Source organism: Leopardus geoffroyi, chromosome B1 (assembly GCF_018350155.1).
Source record: "Leopardus geoffroyi isolate Oge1 chromosome B1, O.geoffroyi_Oge1_pat1.0, whole genome shotgun sequence".
NCBI classification, from domain to species: Eukaryota; Metazoa; Chordata; class Mammalia; order Carnivora; family Felidae; genus Leopardus; species Leopardus geoffroyi.
In genome coordinates, this window is record NC_059327.1 from 134,712,718 (window position 1) to 134,732,049 (window position 19,332).

Genomic DNA, 19,332 nt, shown 5'->3' on the forward strand with positions numbered 1-19,332 from the left:
CTTTGTCGGAGTTTGCCTGTTGAAAATCATTCTTGTGCTGCTCGTTGTCTTGGGTTTCCTGTCCTGACAGGAGCTCTGAAGCACCTCACATGGTTTCATTGTGTGGTCTGATTGTGCCAGGGAATAAATAAGAAATGAGGAATGACCCACCTTCTCACTATGGGTAAAGAGCATGTAATGTGTACGTGACCACGTAGAAGGCTGTGTTTCATTTGAGACTGGTTTCTTCTAAAAATGACCTTTATTTCTGTCTGCAGATATTAGTTGTCTATCTGAAATTCAGTAAGATTCTTTTAAGGCATAACATTAATGAAGGGGGAAAATCATTTTCTGTGAGGATGAGATGAGTAGAACAGGATTAAATATCCTTAAGTTAATTTATCAGAATTCCTAATCAGTTTAATTATTACCCAAGAGAGAAGGTAAGCAGGTTTTTTGTCCATATGGTAGGCAACCCTAATATCTCAAACTCCTTGGTGAACTAAAAAAAATAATAAGAGTTTGTGGCTTGATACGAAAGTCACTGAATCTGTTAATTTATCTGGAAGTGTTTGAAAATGTCAATGAATGGTCTTTCTATTTCTGTAAATAAAACATTTTATTTAACCAATTCACTATTAGAAAACCTGGAAGATAAACATATTTATTTTTTTGGGTTGGCACAATTTATCCTTTTATTTATAAGGAAAACACATGCCAAATGCCTTTTGCACCTCTGGCATAGCTTCTATTTCATTTTTAAACCACAAATCTTTACCCTCTTAATATAAAAGTAAGTTTTAAAATGGTGACGTATAGGTACCTGAAAATCCCTGCAATATTAAGGAGGGAAATTGCATTCCAGTAGATTGTTCATGGAGAGAAAGGGTCAGAAGTTATTGGTGCATACTAGGTACCATAAAAGGTTACCAAATATTTGGGTAATTTGACCTGCTTTGCATCGAGAAGAAAGGACTCTTGAAAATCATCTGTTTTGAAGCTATTTATGTAATGACCTAGAAAGATGGTTCTGTTTGCTCAATAACTGCGCTGGGTTTTACACAAGGTAGTGTTTTTCAATATTACTAGTTCATCAGGATGGTGATTCATACCTGCAGCATGCCTTTCCCCCAAGGGTTTGAAAGGCATGCCTGGAAGACATTCACAATTAGTGAAGCACAATGAAAATCCCACTATCTCAGTTCACATTATGTCGGGGACCACTGCATGGGACAAGTTATTTCTCTCAGCTCCAGACTGAATTCCATCTGCTCAACCTTTTACAGAAGTGTGTTCTGTGTTAGTTACTGAAATCAAGCTGTGGAAATGGACACTTCTCAAACACATAAAACGTGATGACATATACACAAACAAGATTCAAATGCCCGTTTGGGACTTCCCACCCTTTTTATGTCACATATTTCTTGCTTAAAAGTCATGCTTATTCTGGTGTAAAAGCCAACATAAAATAAGTCTGAAATGTAATTTCAAAGGATCAAATATCACTCCATGGAGTGGGTGACTTCACCTCCTTGTCACTGACCTTCCCTGGATTTTGTCTGAAATCTTTCTGTTTACCCAGCAGTCTAGACTGTTTTCAACTGAAAAGCAGGTGCAAAATGTCACTCATCTTAAAAATGTTCCATACTTTGCCTAGAAAAGTGTCTCACACATAATTGGTTCTTCTCCATTCACATTGGTGAAAATATTTCTATGAACGATTATGCACAAAATCAATTTTTATGACCCAAATAATATTAAAAATTTTTTTAACGTTTATTCATTTTTGAGAGACAGAGAGAGAGAGAGAGAGAGACAGAGCATGAGCGGGGTAGGGGTAGAGAGAGAGGGAGACACAGAACCCAAGCAGGCTCCAGGCTCTGAACTGTCAGCACAGAACCTGACACGGGGCTTGAACTCATGAACTCAGAGATGATGACCTGAGCCGAAGTCAGGCGCTTAACCAACTGAGCCACCCAGGTGCCCCTGACCCAAATAACATTTTAGATGGACTAAGGGAACTAGAAATATTGAAGTATTTCTTTTATAAAAGTAAGGCTTTCAAAAGCTATTGCTTCTTCCTTAATATTAATACATTGCACACTTGGATTTGGTGCCAATTAAGCTCTAAGAAAACAGCTTTGACTATCTATTTTAATTTCGGAGCTAAAGTTTCGAGTAGTACCTTCATTCACTCCAAAAACACTTATGGAACATCTATGTGTCCTAGGTAGGAGACAAATACGGCATAGTCTTTATCCTCACAATTTCAGAGTAAATACATCTTTCAATGTAAAAATCAGTGATCAAAGCAAACTATTTTTATCTCATTTGTTTACTTTCTTTTAAAACAGCAATGTGTTGAAATTAGTGGTGTGACTTGAATGAGCCCATTTGTCTCATTCCCTTAAAGCAATGAAACAAGAAATCTTCTTTCAATGTCATCATTGTGTCTAAATAAATCAGCAAAAGAGAATTTTGGATACTTTCCATGACATTACAGGAGATGAAACCATTTTTACAACACATTTTTGAAAAATACATGGAGGTAAAAATACAAGTATACCTGTGCTAACTCAGTGAGCAAATATGTATATCTGCACTTTTGTTCCTTTAATTGAAAGGCAGACTGCTATCTTTTGGTGTTTTAAACAAATGTCAGTCTCTGGAAAAAGGGAGAAATGTGATGACATCCTGAGACCTCATCTATGACTTATGATGTCGGTATCTTGAAAAATATAGATAAAAGTTTCAGAAGCTAAAAAACGAACAAACAAAACCAAAAAGCAGCATGATGTTTTTTTCTGCATCACATGAGGTTTATTTTGATACAGTTTCTTCTAAGGGCAAGTAATCCAGGAGGCTGAGCTTGAAGCTCATTTCTGGCCCCCCAAATCTCCAAATCAGCAAATGACATCACAACAGATACTGGAGTCTCTCTGCAGCCATAGTATCATATGAAGCCAAATCTCTGAGATTTGTTCAGTCAGTGGATAATGACTGGAGCCCTAAAATGACTTATGAGAGAATTTAGTCACAATTTCCTATTAAAAATTCCAACTCAGAACATCCCTGAATATCTAAACCAGAAATTTAACATTGAGCTCTGAACGTTCACTCACTGATTTGTGTCACAGATATTGATTGAGCACTTCAGTCTCCCAAAGAATGTTCTTGGCACACACAGTTGTGCTGCATTTGAGCAACCTTCCTGCCTTCATGTAGTCTACATGCTAATGGGGGGATAAGGTAGTAGAAAGCATTAAGAAACCGAAGAAGGTTAAAAGGATAAGGTATGATGGGGCACCTGGGTGGCTCAGTCAGTTGAGCATCTGACTCTTGATTTTGGCTCAAGTCATGATCTCACAGTCATGATCTCACAGTTTGAGCCCCGTGTTGGTTTCTAGGCTGACAGTGCAGAGCCTGCTTGGGATTTTCTGTGTCCCTCTCTCTTTGCCCCTCCCCCACTCATGCTTGCTCACTCTCTCTCTCTTAAAAATAAATAAATATTTTTAAATAAAAGGATAATACATGGTAAAAGATGCTATTTAGATGAGATGGTCAAGGAAGGCCTCTCCAAAAAGGTGATATTTGAGCAGAGACCCAAAGAAGGTGGGAGTGTGAGGCATATTAGTATCTGACACAAAAACAAGTGCAAAGGCCTTGGAATAAGAGCTTGTTTATGTGTATAAGGGATGACAAAAAGGCTTATGCATGAAGCAGAATGTACAAAAGAAGGTGTGATCATAAGTGAAACTGAAGAGGTAGGCAGGGGTCAGAGCATGGCAAGATCTTGGGGCTTTATTCTAAATATAGGAAATTGATGGATAGATTTGAGCAGGGAAATGATATAATCTAAATTTTCTTTCTTTTAAAGGATCTCTCTGGCTACTGAGTAGGGAGAGGAGTTTGAGAAGAAAGATAAGAATGGAAACAAAGAGGCTTTTGTAGGTACAAAAAAGACATGATGGGCCTTGGACTAGAGAAGGGAGGGACAGAGAAGGGGTTGATTTAGGAAATAACTAAGGATATATCATGAAGGCAGAATTGACAAAATTTGCTGATAGGCTGATATGTGATATGAAAGAAATGGATCAGGATTTTTAAAAAAAGGCAGACTTTTAAAAAATCTAAATCATGAAGTAAATTATGATGTGGTTGATTGAAATGGTAGATAATGAGTTAGGAGCATATCTGGTAAGAAAATCATAACTTGTTTTGGAAATGTCAGTTGGAGATATTTATTAGATATCCTAGTGAAGTAGCAGGAGTATCTACAAGGCTAAAGTAAGGGAAGAGGTTCAGCTGAAACATAAATCTGAGCATAATCAAGGGTGCCTGGGTGGCTCAGTTGGCTAAGTGTCCGGCTTCAGCTCAGGTCATGATCTCATGGTTCATGAGTTCAAACCCCGTGTTAGGCTCTGTGTTGACAGCTCAGAGCCTGGAGCCTGCTTAGGATTCTGTGTCTCCCTCTCTCTCTGCCCCTCCCCTGCTTTCTCTCTCTCTCTCTCTCTCAAAAATAAATAAACATTAAAATTTTTTAAAAAAATCTGAGCATAATCAGCTTTTACATATTATTTAAAGCCACAAAACTGTATAGACCACCATGAAACTGAGTGTAGATAAAGAAGTCCAAGGATGAGGGCATCTCTTGCTCCAACATATAGAAGTCAATAAACAGTTGTGTATCCTAAGGAATATCCAGTGATGTAAAAACCAGGAAAGTGTTACCCTGGAAGTTAAATAAAGGTGTTTAAAAAATGAGGGAAGAACAAACTGGGGCAATGCTACTGAGTGCCTGAATAAGATGGGGGCTGAAGATTCACAAGTGGACTTGATTTTGTGAGGTCATTGCTGACCTTTACTAGAGCATGTTCTCAACAGTATTAAGAAAACCTGACTCCAGTGGGTTTAAGAGAACGTGGAAAGTGAGGAATTATAAATAGGTAGAGAAAATTCAATACTTTTTTCTAGAAAGTGAAGCAGAAGAATTATGCAGAAACTAGACATAAATATGAGATGAGAGAATTTTTCAAAGAAGTTTTTATTTATTTATTTATTTATTTATTTATTTTTTAACGTTTATTTATTTTTTTTGGGACAGAGAGAGACAGAGCATGAACGGGGGAGGGGCAGAGAGAGAGGGAGACACAGAATCGGAAACAGGCTCCAGGCTCTGAGCCATCAGCCCAGAGCCTGACGCAGGGCTCGAACTCACGGACCGCGAGATGGTGACCTGGCTGAAGTCGGACGCTTAACCGACCGCGCCACCCAGGCGCCCCTCAAAGAAGTTTTTATAGCATGGGTATATGTTGATGAGACTAATATATAAAGAGCAAATGAGAGAAAGAGTATTTACTTGAAGGAGCGATGTGCTTGAAAAGCCCAGAGGGATGCATATGAGAGGAGAAGTTGGCTTGGTTGGAGCAGGTGGCCCAGTCATTGTAGCAAGAGGTAAGGGGGTGTCTATAGGTTGCATGAAGATAGTTGAGTGGCTCAGTCAGTTAAGTATCTGACTTTTGATTTTGGCTCAGGTCATGATCTCAGCATGGTGAGATTGAGTTCTGCATTGGGCTTTTCACTGAGTGTGGAGCCTGCTTGGGATTCTCTCTCACCCCCTCTCTCGGTACCTCCTGTGCCCCTCTCTCTGTCCCTCCTTCCCACCCCCCTCTCTCAAAATAAATAAATAAACATTAAAAACAAACAGGTTATCTGTAAGGTTATATAAGTAATGTTACTAGCTGAGAATGAGGAGGGGAAGAGCTTATGGTGGTTTGAGAAATATGAAACAGACCTTGAGAAGAGTGAAGCTAAGTTACTAGGCGGTGATGAGAGCCATGTGAACCATATTTATTATACATATAAGGTGAGGCAAGTCAACATGGCGGTCTATTGCTCTTCAACCATATTTAGTTTCTCAGGTGCAGGTTAGGAATAAGCAGGAATTGGATTTGGCCAGAGTTGGGTTAGGTGTTTTTCCTTCCCAGATGAGTACAATGGTAGAAAAGGACATGAAGGGATTTAAGAATGAGGAAAAGAGAATTATGATGAGGAACCACAGAACCACAGAAGATGAGCATGGAAAACTTCAAGGAGAGAAGAAGCAATGGTATGAGAAGATGACAGCCAGTGAAAACTTAGCAAAGTCAAAGGCTGATCAACGATTTGGGAGTATTTAAGAGTTGGAGTGGTGGTGTTAAGGGAGTGATCTAGGAAGGGCATAGGTGATGATAGACTGTGAGTGCTTAACATGGAAGTTTTGGTGATGGTGCAGTTACTGGTAATGGCACAGTAAAAGGGAAACTGTGGACGTGGATGGTGGACGTTAGGGGCAGAGAGAGATCAAGATTTTCAGAAGTGAAAAAGAGCTGAGTGGCCATACTGGTGGTTGGCATATGAATAGTGGCTTCGGGGGAAAAAAACAACCAGAAACAGTTGAATAGGTGCTAAAACATTCGGGCATGTGACATGTAGTCCACAGAGGTTATTAGGGAGGTGGGAGGATATTAGGTGTGGAAGTAGCATCAGAGAGCAAAGCAAGACCTAGCTCTCCTTCAGGTTGATGACATGCAGGTTGTGGAAAGGGAAAACAGCCATCCTTGGGAGGGTTGCAAGAAGTGGTGTCTTCAGGAGGTAACCATGTTTCAGGTAAGGAGATTTAGGGGAGGATGTTGGCAGTTGTAAGATTCTAGAATGTATAATGGAAAAGTTTGAGGAGTAGGGAGGGAATCAGAGTTTGAAGCAAATGAGGGGATATACTGAACAATATGAGGCTAAGCATAATATCGAAGGCAAATGACATGGGGTTTGGGCAATTTCGGCAATAGGTGGTCAAGGATGAGAGCAACTTGGCACAACCCTAGGGCTTGCTTCAGTGTGGCAGTAATCACTTCTAATGAATCCCAAGGAGGCAGGGAATGGGTGTGTGGGGAGGAGAGGGATGGGATGGGATGGGCATGGTGCTTTTACAAAAACTGGTAGTATGCTGGGGGCCAATTTAACTCCTTATTCGAACAAATCCGTACTTTCCACTTAAGAAAGGTAACTCTCCCGATATGGGCTGGTCTTACCTGGGCTTAGCCTTACAGGGGCCAGAAAAGTAGCAGCTACACATAGTCCATAAATAAAGAGTGTCATTCAGGCCAGGACCTGAGCCACAAATGGCTCATTAAAAAACACACTTTTCTCCTGCTAAACTTTCTACTCAAAGATCTACAGTAGGTTCTGTAGATTTCAGCTGCTTGGGGAGCTGTTAGTTTTTCATGTCACTTTGCAGCAAGGAGCCCTCAAGCTGGGCAGTCGACTCATTCCCCACTTGTGCAATTAAGAAGACCATAAAGAGAATAACGAAACAGGCCATTGGGAGCCACAATTCCAGCACTCTTTTTCCGTGGTTTGTGAGTTCAAACAAGGCAAAATGTGTCCAGGTCTGGCCGTTTCATTTGAATAAAAGAGCGGAAGCCACATGGGTCCTAAGCGTTTTCAGATCTTCTGGCGGTGTGTGGGTGAATTGTTATACACAATGCCACTCTGATGGGGAACACTTGGTAGGTCATTTTAATATCACTGGAAAGGCTCCCTAAGGTCTTCACTGAAGGCACTTCTGCACATATTTTTCTGTGGACTGGGGAAGCCCCTGGCCAAACTGCTATCCTGTCTGATAACTTCCTACTTACCCTTTAAGAATTACATCATAGTCATGGCTCTACCGCGCCTTTCCCAGCCTCATTTTGTGACCTGATGTACATAAGTACATCACCTTCTGTGGTAATTATTTATAAATAGATGTCCCAGGCACCTAGTCTAATGCTGGTGTAGCATGTAGACATGTTCAATAAATATTCACTAATAGTGCTGCTGATGTGAGTCTAGACACGTTTACTGGTCATATTCTTATATTTCCATTATATTTTGCCCAGTACTTTTAATACTGAAGTTTTCTTCAGCGTCCACACAGAGTTGATGCAGGACAGTCACAGGTAGTTCTTTAGACAGTATTCTCAGATCATGGATGTAATTGTACTATCTCAAGTAGAAAGGATGACTTGGCTTGCCTCTTCCTTGCCATCAAATCTCTGCCAGTTTATCTGGGCAAAGGTAGAAATTGGGTCCCTGGGACAAGGACATCATTATACCCTCTGCTGGCGATCATGCTGGCCATATTCTTGAGTCCAGAACTCTATATTCTAGAAGTTGGAACACCCTTTCAATGAAGTAATCTGAGGGCTGACAGCTGCCATTTGTTGAGCATTTACAACATATACTGTGCGAGTCACTTCATTTTTCATTTCTCAAAAAAACAAACAAAAAAAGGAGGAAGAGGCACTGGTATTATCCTACTTTACAGAAAAACAAATCAAGGCTAGTGAACATCGTGTAACTTTTCTTAAATTCTGATAGCTACGAAGTGGCAGAACTGAGATTTGAATCCAGGTCTCTGATTCCAAAAGCTCATAGGTATCATTTTCTGTGATGCGACTCCAAGCAGGATGCAGCTCTCCAATGTGAGAAACACTGAGGTCTGTGGCCAGCAGCACCATCTTTAAATTATCCTCAGTTTCCAAGGTGAGATAATTATATCAATGATTTAAAGTATCTTACCTGGAAATGACCTCATTTTTTAAAGGAAGGCACAGCTTTTTAAAAACAAAAATAAATAGGAGTGACCTTATTAAGTTTCCCTTGAAGTTTTTAGTCATTTCATCGTAAAATTACACATAGAAGCTACATAAAAAAGTATAGACTTCAGTTGGCCTACTATCACACACAATTCTATTTTAAATGTTCTCTGAAGGACACCCAGCCATATGGTTTGGCTAGTGAAGCCAACATTGTAGACTCAACACTTGGAAGCAAATCCTTTCTCCTGAGCTCATAATTGAAGAATCATTATAGGTACCTAAACAGTTTTAAAGAAGTCTATACAGGATGTAGCAAATGAACTCTTTATACTACCTACTTATTTCCAATTCATTTTTATGTCAATTTGCATTTAATACTTTCTAGGCATTTAGCCGAATAGAAGAGCTGATGGAAACTCAGATGGACAAGCTACTCATAGTACCCATTGATTGAAGGTCATCATCACTGAGATCAATAATTAAAATTAATAACAGCACCCCTCATAGGCCAAACGCCAGAAAATTCTCTATGCTGGTACTCTATGGCATAAAGGGTAGACACAGAGGGATTTAAGAACAATAAGATAAAATTCTACTCTCTTAGGTTAGGAGGCTCCATTTATCAATAGAGCTATTAATAGAACTAAGTGGCAGGCACTCGGACAGTCACATTACATATCACTTTTAAGTACTACAACATCCCTACTTTGTAGAAGTTATCTCCACTTTACAGATGAAAAAACTGAGGCTCAGAAAGGTTCGGTAATTTGTCATTGCTGTGCATCTTGCCTAAGGAATGTTGAGATGCATATCTAGGTCTGTTTGGCTCTCCATTTCCTGCTATTTCCATTCCAGCATGCTGCTTCCTAAAACGTTTCTTATTTGGTGAAGATAATAATCAGACATGGACAATACTGAAAGAGATATACACAAAGTGGGAGTGTCAGATATTTTGGCGTTGAGATCCTAGAAGGGGATCTGACATTTGATTTGGCTCTCTCTAAAAAAAGAAAAAAAAGAAAAAAGATTGTGCCAGGTAGAAGGAAGGTGGTCAAGATGGATGTGGTAAAAGATGGTAGAAAGTTCCAGAGGCGTGAAATGGCATGGCAGGGGTTGGGGATGTTGGAGGAAAGGAAAATAAAACTGCAGGTCACAACTTTACGCACCATGTGAAGGGCGTATCCTGTGGGCAAGTGAGAGTCTTTACATGATAGTAGCAAAGCTATGACAGAGTCAGATGGGTGGCCTAGAGGGGACAGCCTGCAAAAGGGGAGATGCTTTCACCAGAGATGAGGAGGAACTGGTCAAAGAGAGTAGATTTAAAAGGTAAGGATGAGTGGAATAGATAGTACTTGGTGAGTGAATTTAAGGGTGAAGAAGAGGAGAGAGAACAATAAGAATTAACATTCATGGCATCCTTTCTGTCCACGAGGTGCTGTGCTTAGCTTTAACAATCTACATCTTTGAAACCACATAATAAGTCCATGAGAGGAGTATCTTTATTATTCCCAGTCTATATGGAAAAAAGTAACACCTAGAAGTCTCAGTATCAGCTAGCAAATTATAGAAAACTTGAATGCAGGCGATTTGACTACATGATCTTTTGATTTTTACTATTGCATCTTTTGACTCACTGGATGAGTCCAAGGTTTTCATTCACTAGGACAGGGACCGGGAAGAGATGAAATGTGTATAGAGAGACTGATTGAGATCAACATTGTACATTGCGAATTTGACTTTCTTACAGAACATACAGGTGGAAATATCTGGTTAAATAAAGAATTGGAAGGAGAACAGGAAACTAAAGGTAAAGAAGGTATCATTATACAGAGAGAGGTTAAAACCGAGGGTCCACATAAGTGTGTTGGTGGAAGGTGGATGGTGACAAGGATAGACGGTGTAAAGACTACTCCCCATTTGAAAATAAGTACATACAGACATAGAACCTTCTAACAACTCAATCCTATAAACTCAAGCAGTCTTTATTTGTAATGATGCAAAAAGTCTTTTGTGACTTTTTGTTCTAGTGTGAGAGATATTTATTTGCCTGACTTCTCAAAATCATTGCCTTATTGGAATGTGAAGAGTTGTTCTCCCCAAACTCTAGGTCCAGAGAGCGCTGGGCTTCTCTAGAAGGTCACCATTACTGATGTTCATAAATTTGTCTGAACTGGACCTTTAAGCATCCACGTCTTAAGATTCTTGTGAACAAATATGTTTTCAAGAGGGAAGAACAATATTGTAAAAATTAGAAACAAAATAGTTTGCTTCTTCCAAATGTGTCTCTTTCTCCTTCGGGTCTATCCACTCCATACCCTGCTCTTGTGGCACTGCCTCTGCCAGCAGTCCTGTGGACAGAATCCCAGGTGACAACAGAACAGTGGGCCTGAGCTAGAGAAAAGTGTCACTATACGGCACATACTCTTAACTGAGAGGTCACGGTCACACCATCACACTGCCTGCATTGCAAAGTGCTTTCTGGAGGATGAAGGAAAAGTCTGAGTGGACAAGAAGTGCTCCTGTGGCACAGTGCAGCAAGCATTGTTTTCCAATCTCCAAACAGTGGGAAGAGCTTTTTTGGAAACCATCTAGCAGTTACAGAGACTCAGTCCAGAAAGTCAGAGTAATTCATGACATGACTCATTAAGTGCTTGTACCATTTCCCCCCCTAAAAATGCAGTCTGCACAGGAGACATGCATCTGTGGAACTGGCCAGGTAGACAATAGGCCTTGAGAAGGGGATTATTTTACAAAATCCAAAATTTTCTGTGTCAGGATACCTCAAAAGAAAACTAAGCACTGTCGAGGGAAGAATTTCAAGAGCAAATCAAAGGTTTCTGGTGATTCTATTGTATTTTATAAAACCATTACATTTCTCTTTTGGTCATGGCGAAGTCTATTGGCACAAACAGCACAGCCACAAAGTATTCTTTTGATTTTAATAACTCATCTGATATATATTTATATATATTCATATATCTGCTCATCTTCATTTCCTCAGCAAGAGGGGAAATAAAAATATTGATCTATAAAATAAGCTGATGAGAACACAATGCCAAAAATAGCTTATGTTAAGTGCAAGGGGTGAAGCTTGAAAGCAAGCTAAATTGCAACGACATATTGATTTAACATTTTAAATACAAGACTTGCAATAAAATAATTCTTGAGATATGCTTCTCATTTTAGTTTACTTTTTAAAAACTACTCTCTATACACAAATCCAGTTGTAACACTTGACAGTAGCATTATGGGGCATGACAGAACTTTGGTACACATTGCAGATATGGATGGGTAATGTCTGTAAATGATATTCCTTCACCAGTTAGAGCACTGTACAGCAAGGAACCAGCCACCTGATCCCGTAGAATGTTCCCACCAGAACCACGGAGCCCTTCCCAGATCCATTGGAGACAGCGGGAAAAAGTGGGCTCACTGGATCCATATCGTGTTTCCTCTCTCGGTTCTCCTGGGTTCCACTGTCAGCTCCCCAAAAGTGGAAAAAAACTGCTCCATTTCTTTCTGAAGCATGTCGTTTCTTTTCTCTGCATCTTCTTTTGCTCGCTCTGCATTTCGCATTTTGATTTCTATCATTGTGAACTTTTTCCTTTCTTGATCCAGTTCATCATGGAGGCTCATCATTTCTGTTTCCAAAGTCAAGTTTCGCTGTTCTAAGCTAGATAGGATGGGGGAGGGAATACAAGATAAAGCAATTTTATTCACTTGAAATGTGACAGGGATACAAATATTATCTGAACTCTGTCTCTTCAATGCTTAGGAAATTGTAATGGGCCCTTTCAAATCAGTGAGGCTAGGTCCAATGATTTAAAAGGTGTTAGTTTCATTCATTCATTCATTCATTCTGCTAGGATGATTTACTATCATTTAAAAAAAATTAAATTTTTTTTTTTTTGAGAAAGAGAAGTGTTGGGGGGGAGGGGCAGAGAGAGAGGGAGACACAGAATCCAAAGCAGGCTCCAGGCTCCAGCTGTCAGCACAGAGCCTGATGTGGAGCTTGAATTCATGAGTCGTGAGATCATAACTTGAGCCTAAGTCAGACTCTTAACCAACTGAGCCACCCAGGTGCCCCAATTTACTATCATTTTAGCAAGAAGACCCCAAGACCTCTCTTGGAAGCACTTAGTCGTCATTTGATTGCGAATGAATGAATGTCAGCACAGAGAAGCCAGAGACTGATATCTGCACAGAATGGCAGATGCAGAAGGCAGCCTGAACCACAAGGCTTTCTGGAGTCATTTCATGTAATGTTGCCTTTACTAGAAGAAAGGGGGGGAAGTGATAAAGCTGGGGGAAAAAGGACATCATATTTGCTTTCTATCAAAGGAAAAATAATGATAGTGAAAATATCATCAAGAGATAGCTTAAGTCTCTTATGTCAGGAAGTAACTAATCAAAATAAAAGTGGCATAACAATATGAATACCAGAAAAAATTGATTTTTAGCGAAATCATTATTATAATTGAAGATGACTATTAATGATAAAAAGACTGATTCATCAGGGAGATATAAAAAATTCTGAACTTTATTCACCTATATTCACCTAGTAGTCTAGCCTCAAATTATTCAATATAAAATATAACAAATTTATAAGGAGAGATTGATAAGTCTACAATAACATTAGGAGATTTTTTTCTCAGAAATTATAGATCTGTCTGATAGAAATGAGAAGAAATGTAAAAGATTTGAACAACTTGATTAACACACCTGATCTATTAGGCATGGGTAGAATCCCAAACCAATAATAAAAGAATAGGTTTTTTTTAAATTTTTTAATGTTTTATTTTTGAGAAAGAGAGAGAGAGAGAGAGAGAGAGAGCATGCAAGCAGGGGAGGGGCAGAGAGAGGGAGACACAGAATCTGAAGCAGGCTCTGAGCTGTCAGTGCAGAGTCCAACATGGGGCTCGAACCCACAAACTGTGAGATCATGACCTGAGCCGAAGTTGAATGACCAACCGACTGAGCCACCAGGCACCCCAAGAATAGTTTTTACCAGGCCAAATAATTGATATCATACAAATGAATTTCTCCGACCACAATACAACAAAGTGAGGAACTAATGTGTGGGGAAAGAACATCAAAGTCATGTGTTTAAAAGCTAAAGAGCATGTATCAGTGATTGATAACTAAACAAAGTTAAATAGTATCCATCTATCTATCATCTATCTATGAATTCTATTTCACTTCAATATTGGTGGGGTATAGTTTAAAAGAAATTGAAAGAGACAAATATGACTCTGAAAAGGAATGATCAGAAATTAAATAGAATAGTTAACCTCTGTTTTCTTCAATGTTTACTTATTTATTTTTGAGACACACACACAGAGAGAGAGAGAGAGAGAGAGAGAGCAAGCAAGGGGCAGAGGGACAGAATCTCAAGCAGGCTCTGCATTGTCAGTGCAAAACCCAACGTGGGGCTCCAACTCACTGTGAGATCATGATCTGAGCCAAAATCAAGAGTCAGATGCTTAACCAACTGAGCCACCCAGGTGCCCCTAGAACAGTTAACCTCTTCTATTTCTGTGGCTTGGGTATGGGGCAGCTCCTCGGCCCCATTTTTCTGTGGCCCTCTCCCTCTGGCTGTCAGACAGGTAGGAATGCTATAGTGAAATTGAGACGGCATTCTATGGGAAAGTTTTATCATTTTATCAAAGTCTCTGAAATGCACTATACATCACAGAACATAAATACGTCACCAAAGTTCTCATAAATGAATGTGCACATCGGCAGCCATTCAGAATGATTTTTTTTTTTCCTCTGCTAATACAAGTTTGAAGTGATATCTCTTGCTTCCCAGTGCTAAGTGCTAAGTTATCATCATGTATTGGCAGAAATTCAGAATTCTGGTTGCCAGTGGTTCCAAAAACTACATTCACAAATGAGAGTCTTTCTTCTTATGTAAACCTCCTGCCACTTGGCATTATAAAGAAAAATTCAAACCAAGTTTCTGCTCACCAAGGTTTACAAAAACTACTTTCTAAGAAAGTAATTTTTCAACTTCATGGATAAGTAGTGCTTTAGTTTATATTTACTTTACCAAAGCTCTTGAAAATATATTTCTTTTGGCCTGAAAATTGACAAATGGATTCAACAAATATTAAAATACATTAAAGTTGACTTTCTGTGTAATGAAGAAGCCATGTGGGTTTGGAGGCATAGCAGTAATTGAAGCCGGACAAAGAATGGTGTTCACTGCCATGAGGAACCTAGGACACCCACACAGGAGGAGGGCCACCAAGTCACACAGCCTGAATGTGGGGTGGAGACCACAGATGGGCAACTTCATGCTGAACTGAGCCTTGGGTCTTCTCCTACTTGAGAATTAAATCTCCTACATTATGCTGAAAGGAGAACATAAAAACCATCAAGTTTGTAATGTCTGTAACCCTAGTAAAAACATGGTGTGGTGACATTCTGGTTTCTGGCACAGGGTTCTGTTTGTGAGCCCTGGGCTCCCTTGTCTGTATTCCCGCCTTTCAAGTCCACGGAAACATCTGACAAATGCCCCTGATCCTGCCTAGATTGCTTCCCTAGAGAAGATGCTAGGTAAACGTCTACCTTGATCATCTTATTAGTAGATGTAAACTGATATAAATTAGGTTTTACCGTAAGTGCTTCCTTATAAATCGTAGTTTTTGCTCCTTGTTTCAGGCCATAATTTCCCTTGTCCATATGAATGCACATCATGTCATTGTTTTTCTCAAAAATCTCCATGGATTCTAATATCAGAATAAAAGCCAGACTTAAGGGGCACCTGGGTGGCTCAGTTAGTTAAGCGTCTGACTTTGGCTCGGGTCATGATCTCAGGGTTTGTGAGTTTGAGCCCCGTGTTGGGCTCTGGGCTGACAGTGCAGAGTCTGCTTGAGTCTGCTTGGGATTCTCTCTCTGTGTCTGCCTCTCCCTTGCTCTCTGTGTCTCTCAGAAATAAACTTCAAAAAAAAAAAAAAAAGCCAGACTTAAAATGATCTCCAAGGCCCTCTCTGAGTCCCTGCCCATCCCATCTCATGGCATTTCCACTTGCTCTTCCCCCAAATGTCTGCACAGCATCCTCTTTGACTTCCTGTAAGGCCCTGCACATGACCTTGCACCTCACCAATGCTTCTTACCCTCTACCCTGCATTAGTCTTCTCCTTAGCATCTGATCTATTCTACTACTTGATCTGTCTCTGTAGTAGAATGGAAGCAGGTTCCACGAGGGCTAAGTTTTTGCCTATTTTATTCACTGCTGAATCTTCAGGGCCTAGAGTGGAGCCTGGAAGAGTGCAGACACTCTCTCAGCATTCAACTATGAAAAGAATGAAAAAGAAAGGTCTGTTTATTTTGATACTTTTTCTTCACCCTCATTTCATCCTCTTTCCATCAGTGAAAACAGGCTCCTTACTTTCCATTTATCCTCGCCCCTCTCTTTCCAGCCCTTAACACAAACCCACACGTTTACTAGCAGAAGATAGCACCATCGAGCATCTATTCTGTGCCAGGGACAAGGCTCAATGATTTCTTACATGCTTTTGAGGTAAAACCTACTCATATTTACTTTTTTCACAGTACAAACCTAAAGCGCAAAGAGATGAAGCAAACTGTCCCCAAATCCCACAGCTGACAAACGGTGAAGCCTGGACTTGAACTCAAGTCTGTGACTCTGGAGCCAGCATGTTTAGCCCCCTGTGTGAACCTGTCCTGCAGTAGGGGGCTGTCGGGCCCTCTCTGGCAGTTAGAAGCTCCAGATTTTCCTCACCTTTTTATCCTGGACTCATACTCTATCTTCTGTTTGGTCATCTCCTGTTTCAGGCTGGACACTAAACTGTGCAGGGCACTGTGGTTGCTGGTGTTGTTGCCCACAAACGTCTCACTGTTGTCGCTGCTGCTGGTGGCACGACTGCTTCGACCTCCCACACTCCTCCGGTCACTTTTGTTTTCATAGTCCCCAGGGTGGGAGAGGTCATCCTGTGGGGGCCCATCCAAAACAGGGTCCTCAAAATTACTCCCGTAAAAGTCTTGCTCTGGGCAGGTGGTGGTGGAAGAGCGACAGGAGTTGGAATTCTCCGGGAGGGAGATTTCACAGGAGGAAGTGGACCAGGTGGCGCTGTCGACACTCTGCTTGTCATCAAGGTTCATCATGGAGAACTGCTGATGGACGTTATCATAGGTGGAGAGTCTGTTGTGCTGGCCTGACTCCCCTGCTTGTTCTTTCTGCTTGTTATCCCTCAGGGTCACGTAGCCATTGGGCAGCCAGCTCATGCTGCGACCGTTCACGGGGTTCCCAAGCATGTCGGGGTTCAAAATGCCCATTCTCACCGTTCCATTCTGTACACTGTGGGTGCCCATTTTGGTACCAGACCCCTTCAGTGAAGAGGTCCTTCTGGCCTGTAAGCTCCCATTGGGAGTGGTTTGGGTTTTCTCCAGGCCTTCGGCATTACTGCTGCTGAAGGACCCATTGGTGACTATCCCACTGCCCTTATTGAAGGCAGGATTCTTTTTGACCATAAGAGGGGGGCTTCTAGAGACGTCCAGCTTGTGAACGCTGTTCCTTGGGCTGTTGGTTTTACTACCTGGTAGAGCTGTGGGGGATCCATTATCCACACCACTTCTCTGGGGAGACTCGGACTTGTCCCAAGAGCACCGCCTACCAGGACTGTCCTTGGTATTATTGTTCTCCTTATTCTGTAGCTGGCCCATGGTGGCTTTCTTCTGAATTTCATTGTTGTTATTGCTCGTGCCATCTTGGGGTTTGCTTTGCAGTTCTGCATCTTTGGGGAAGAGGCGATCATGTTTGCTAATCATCATTGACATCAACTGCTGGACCACCACCGTGCCTGGAATTGCATAGAAAACACAGCAGTTTATTTTCCAATTTGAAAGGGACTCTTTTTTTTAAATTTTTTTTTTTTCTTCAACGTTTATTTACTTTTGGGACAGAGAGAGACACAGCATGAACGGGGGAGGGGCAGAGAGAGAGGGAGACACAGAATCGGAAACAGGCTCCAGGCTCTGAGCCATCAGCCCAGAGCCCGACGCGGGGCTCGAACTCACGGACCGCGAGATCGTGACCTGGCTGAAGTCGGACGCTTAACCGACTGCGCCACCCAGGCGCCCCTGAAAGGGACTCTTAAAGAACCACATTCAGATGAACATTCAACATTTTTAGTAGTAGTGCTGAACATTCAACATTTTTAGTAGTAGTATATGCAATGAACTGTACCTAGCACTTTACTTTCATTAGTTTAGTCAGATTTTAAAACAAATCAATGAATAGGTAGTTATTATCACTGTATTGTAAATGTTAAGTAACTTGACCAAGGTCACAAAGCTATTAAGGAGCAGATTCAGGGCTTGAAACCAGAGTTAGCTGGTACCAAAGAACAGGCTTTTAATCATTATGCACAATTTCTTGCAAGTTTAAGATTTAATTATGAGAAATCTTCCTTAGGAGGAGGTCAGCGTGATGTCTCATCTGACAACTGCCTGAAACCATCAAGACATTTTAGTAGCATTTCTAAGTGGGACCCTATATGATCTCTGGTGGATACATGGTCTGTCTTTCTCATGTAGCAAGATACTGAAGTTCTTTTTTTTTTCTTTTCAAATTTTTATTTAAATTCTATTAAGTTCACATGCTATATGCAATATTGGTTTCAGGAGCAGAATTCAATGATTCATCACTTACATGCAACATCCAGTGCTCAACATAACAAGTGCCTTCTTTTTTTTTTTTTTAATTAAAAAAATTTTTTTAACGTTTATTTATTTTTGAGACAGAGAGAGACAGAGCATGAACGGGGGAGGGTCAGAGAGAGAGGGAGACAGAATCTGAAACAGGCTCCAGGCTCTAGCAGTCAGCACAGAGCCCGACGCGGGGCTCGAACTCAGGGACTGCAAGATCGTGATCTGAGCCGACGTCGGACGCTTAACCAACTGAGCCACCCAGGTGCCCCAACAAGTGCCTTCTTAATACCTATTCATCTAGCCTATCTCCTACCCACCTCCTTCCATCAACTCAATTTGTTCTCTATCTTTAAGAGTTTCTTATGCTTTGTTCCTCTCTCTCTCTTTTTTCTTTTCTCCCCCCCAACCAAGTTCATCTGTTTTGTTTCTTAAATTTTACGTGTAAGTGAAATCATGTTGTCTTTCTCTGACTGACTTATTTTGCTTAGCATAATACAGTCTAGCTTCATCCACATAATTGCAAATGGCAAAATTTCATTCTTATGGATGGCCAACTAATATTCCATTATATATGTGTGCGTATTATTGTATCCTTTAGGTAAATACCTAATAGTGCAATTGCTGGATGGTACGGTAGTTCTATTTTTAGCGTCTTGAGGAACCTCCATACTGATCTCCAGAGTGACTGCATCAGTTTGCATTCCTTCACAGTGGAAGAGGGTTCCCCTTTCTCCACATCCTCGCCAATACCTGTTTTTTTTTTGTGCTGTTAATTTTAGCCATTTTGACAGGTGTGAGGTGGTATCTCATTGTGGTTTTGATTTGTATTTTCCTAATGAGGAGTGGTGTTGAGCATCTTTTCAAATCAGCCATCTGAGTGTGTTCTTTGGAAAAGTGTTCTTTATCTTTAGGAGTCTCTTAAATGGATTTCTTAGATGGATTATTTGTTTTTTGGGTGTTTAATCTGATAAATTCTGTTTTTTTAACTTTGTAATAAGTTTTTTTTAATTTTATTTTTTATTTTTTAAAATTTACATCCAAATTAGTTAGCATA

The 19,332-nt window shown here is 40.5% G+C and overlaps 1 protein-coding gene across 9 annotated transcripts in view; it reads right to left on the reverse strand.

Annotated features, from left to right (window-relative positions):
• Window positions 1–11,427: 11,427 nt before the first annotated feature.
• Window positions 11,428–19,332, reverse strand: part of ARHGAP24 (Rho GTPase activating protein 24) — a 674,755-nt gene continuing 666,850 nt past the window's right edge. For all 9 annotated transcript variants that reach the window (XM_045473451.1, XM_045473448.1, XM_045473450.1 and 6 more), the window contains 2 exons: window positions 16,351–17,428; window positions 11,428–12,273 (listed from right to left, as the gene is read on the reverse strand). In XM_045473451.1, coding sequence (XP_045329407.1) covers window positions 12,030–12,273; window positions 16,351–17,428 — 1,322 coding nt within the window. In that variant the 3' untranslated portion in view covers window positions 11,428–12,029. The remainder of the gene's footprint in view (window positions 12,274–16,350; window positions 17,429–19,332) is intronic.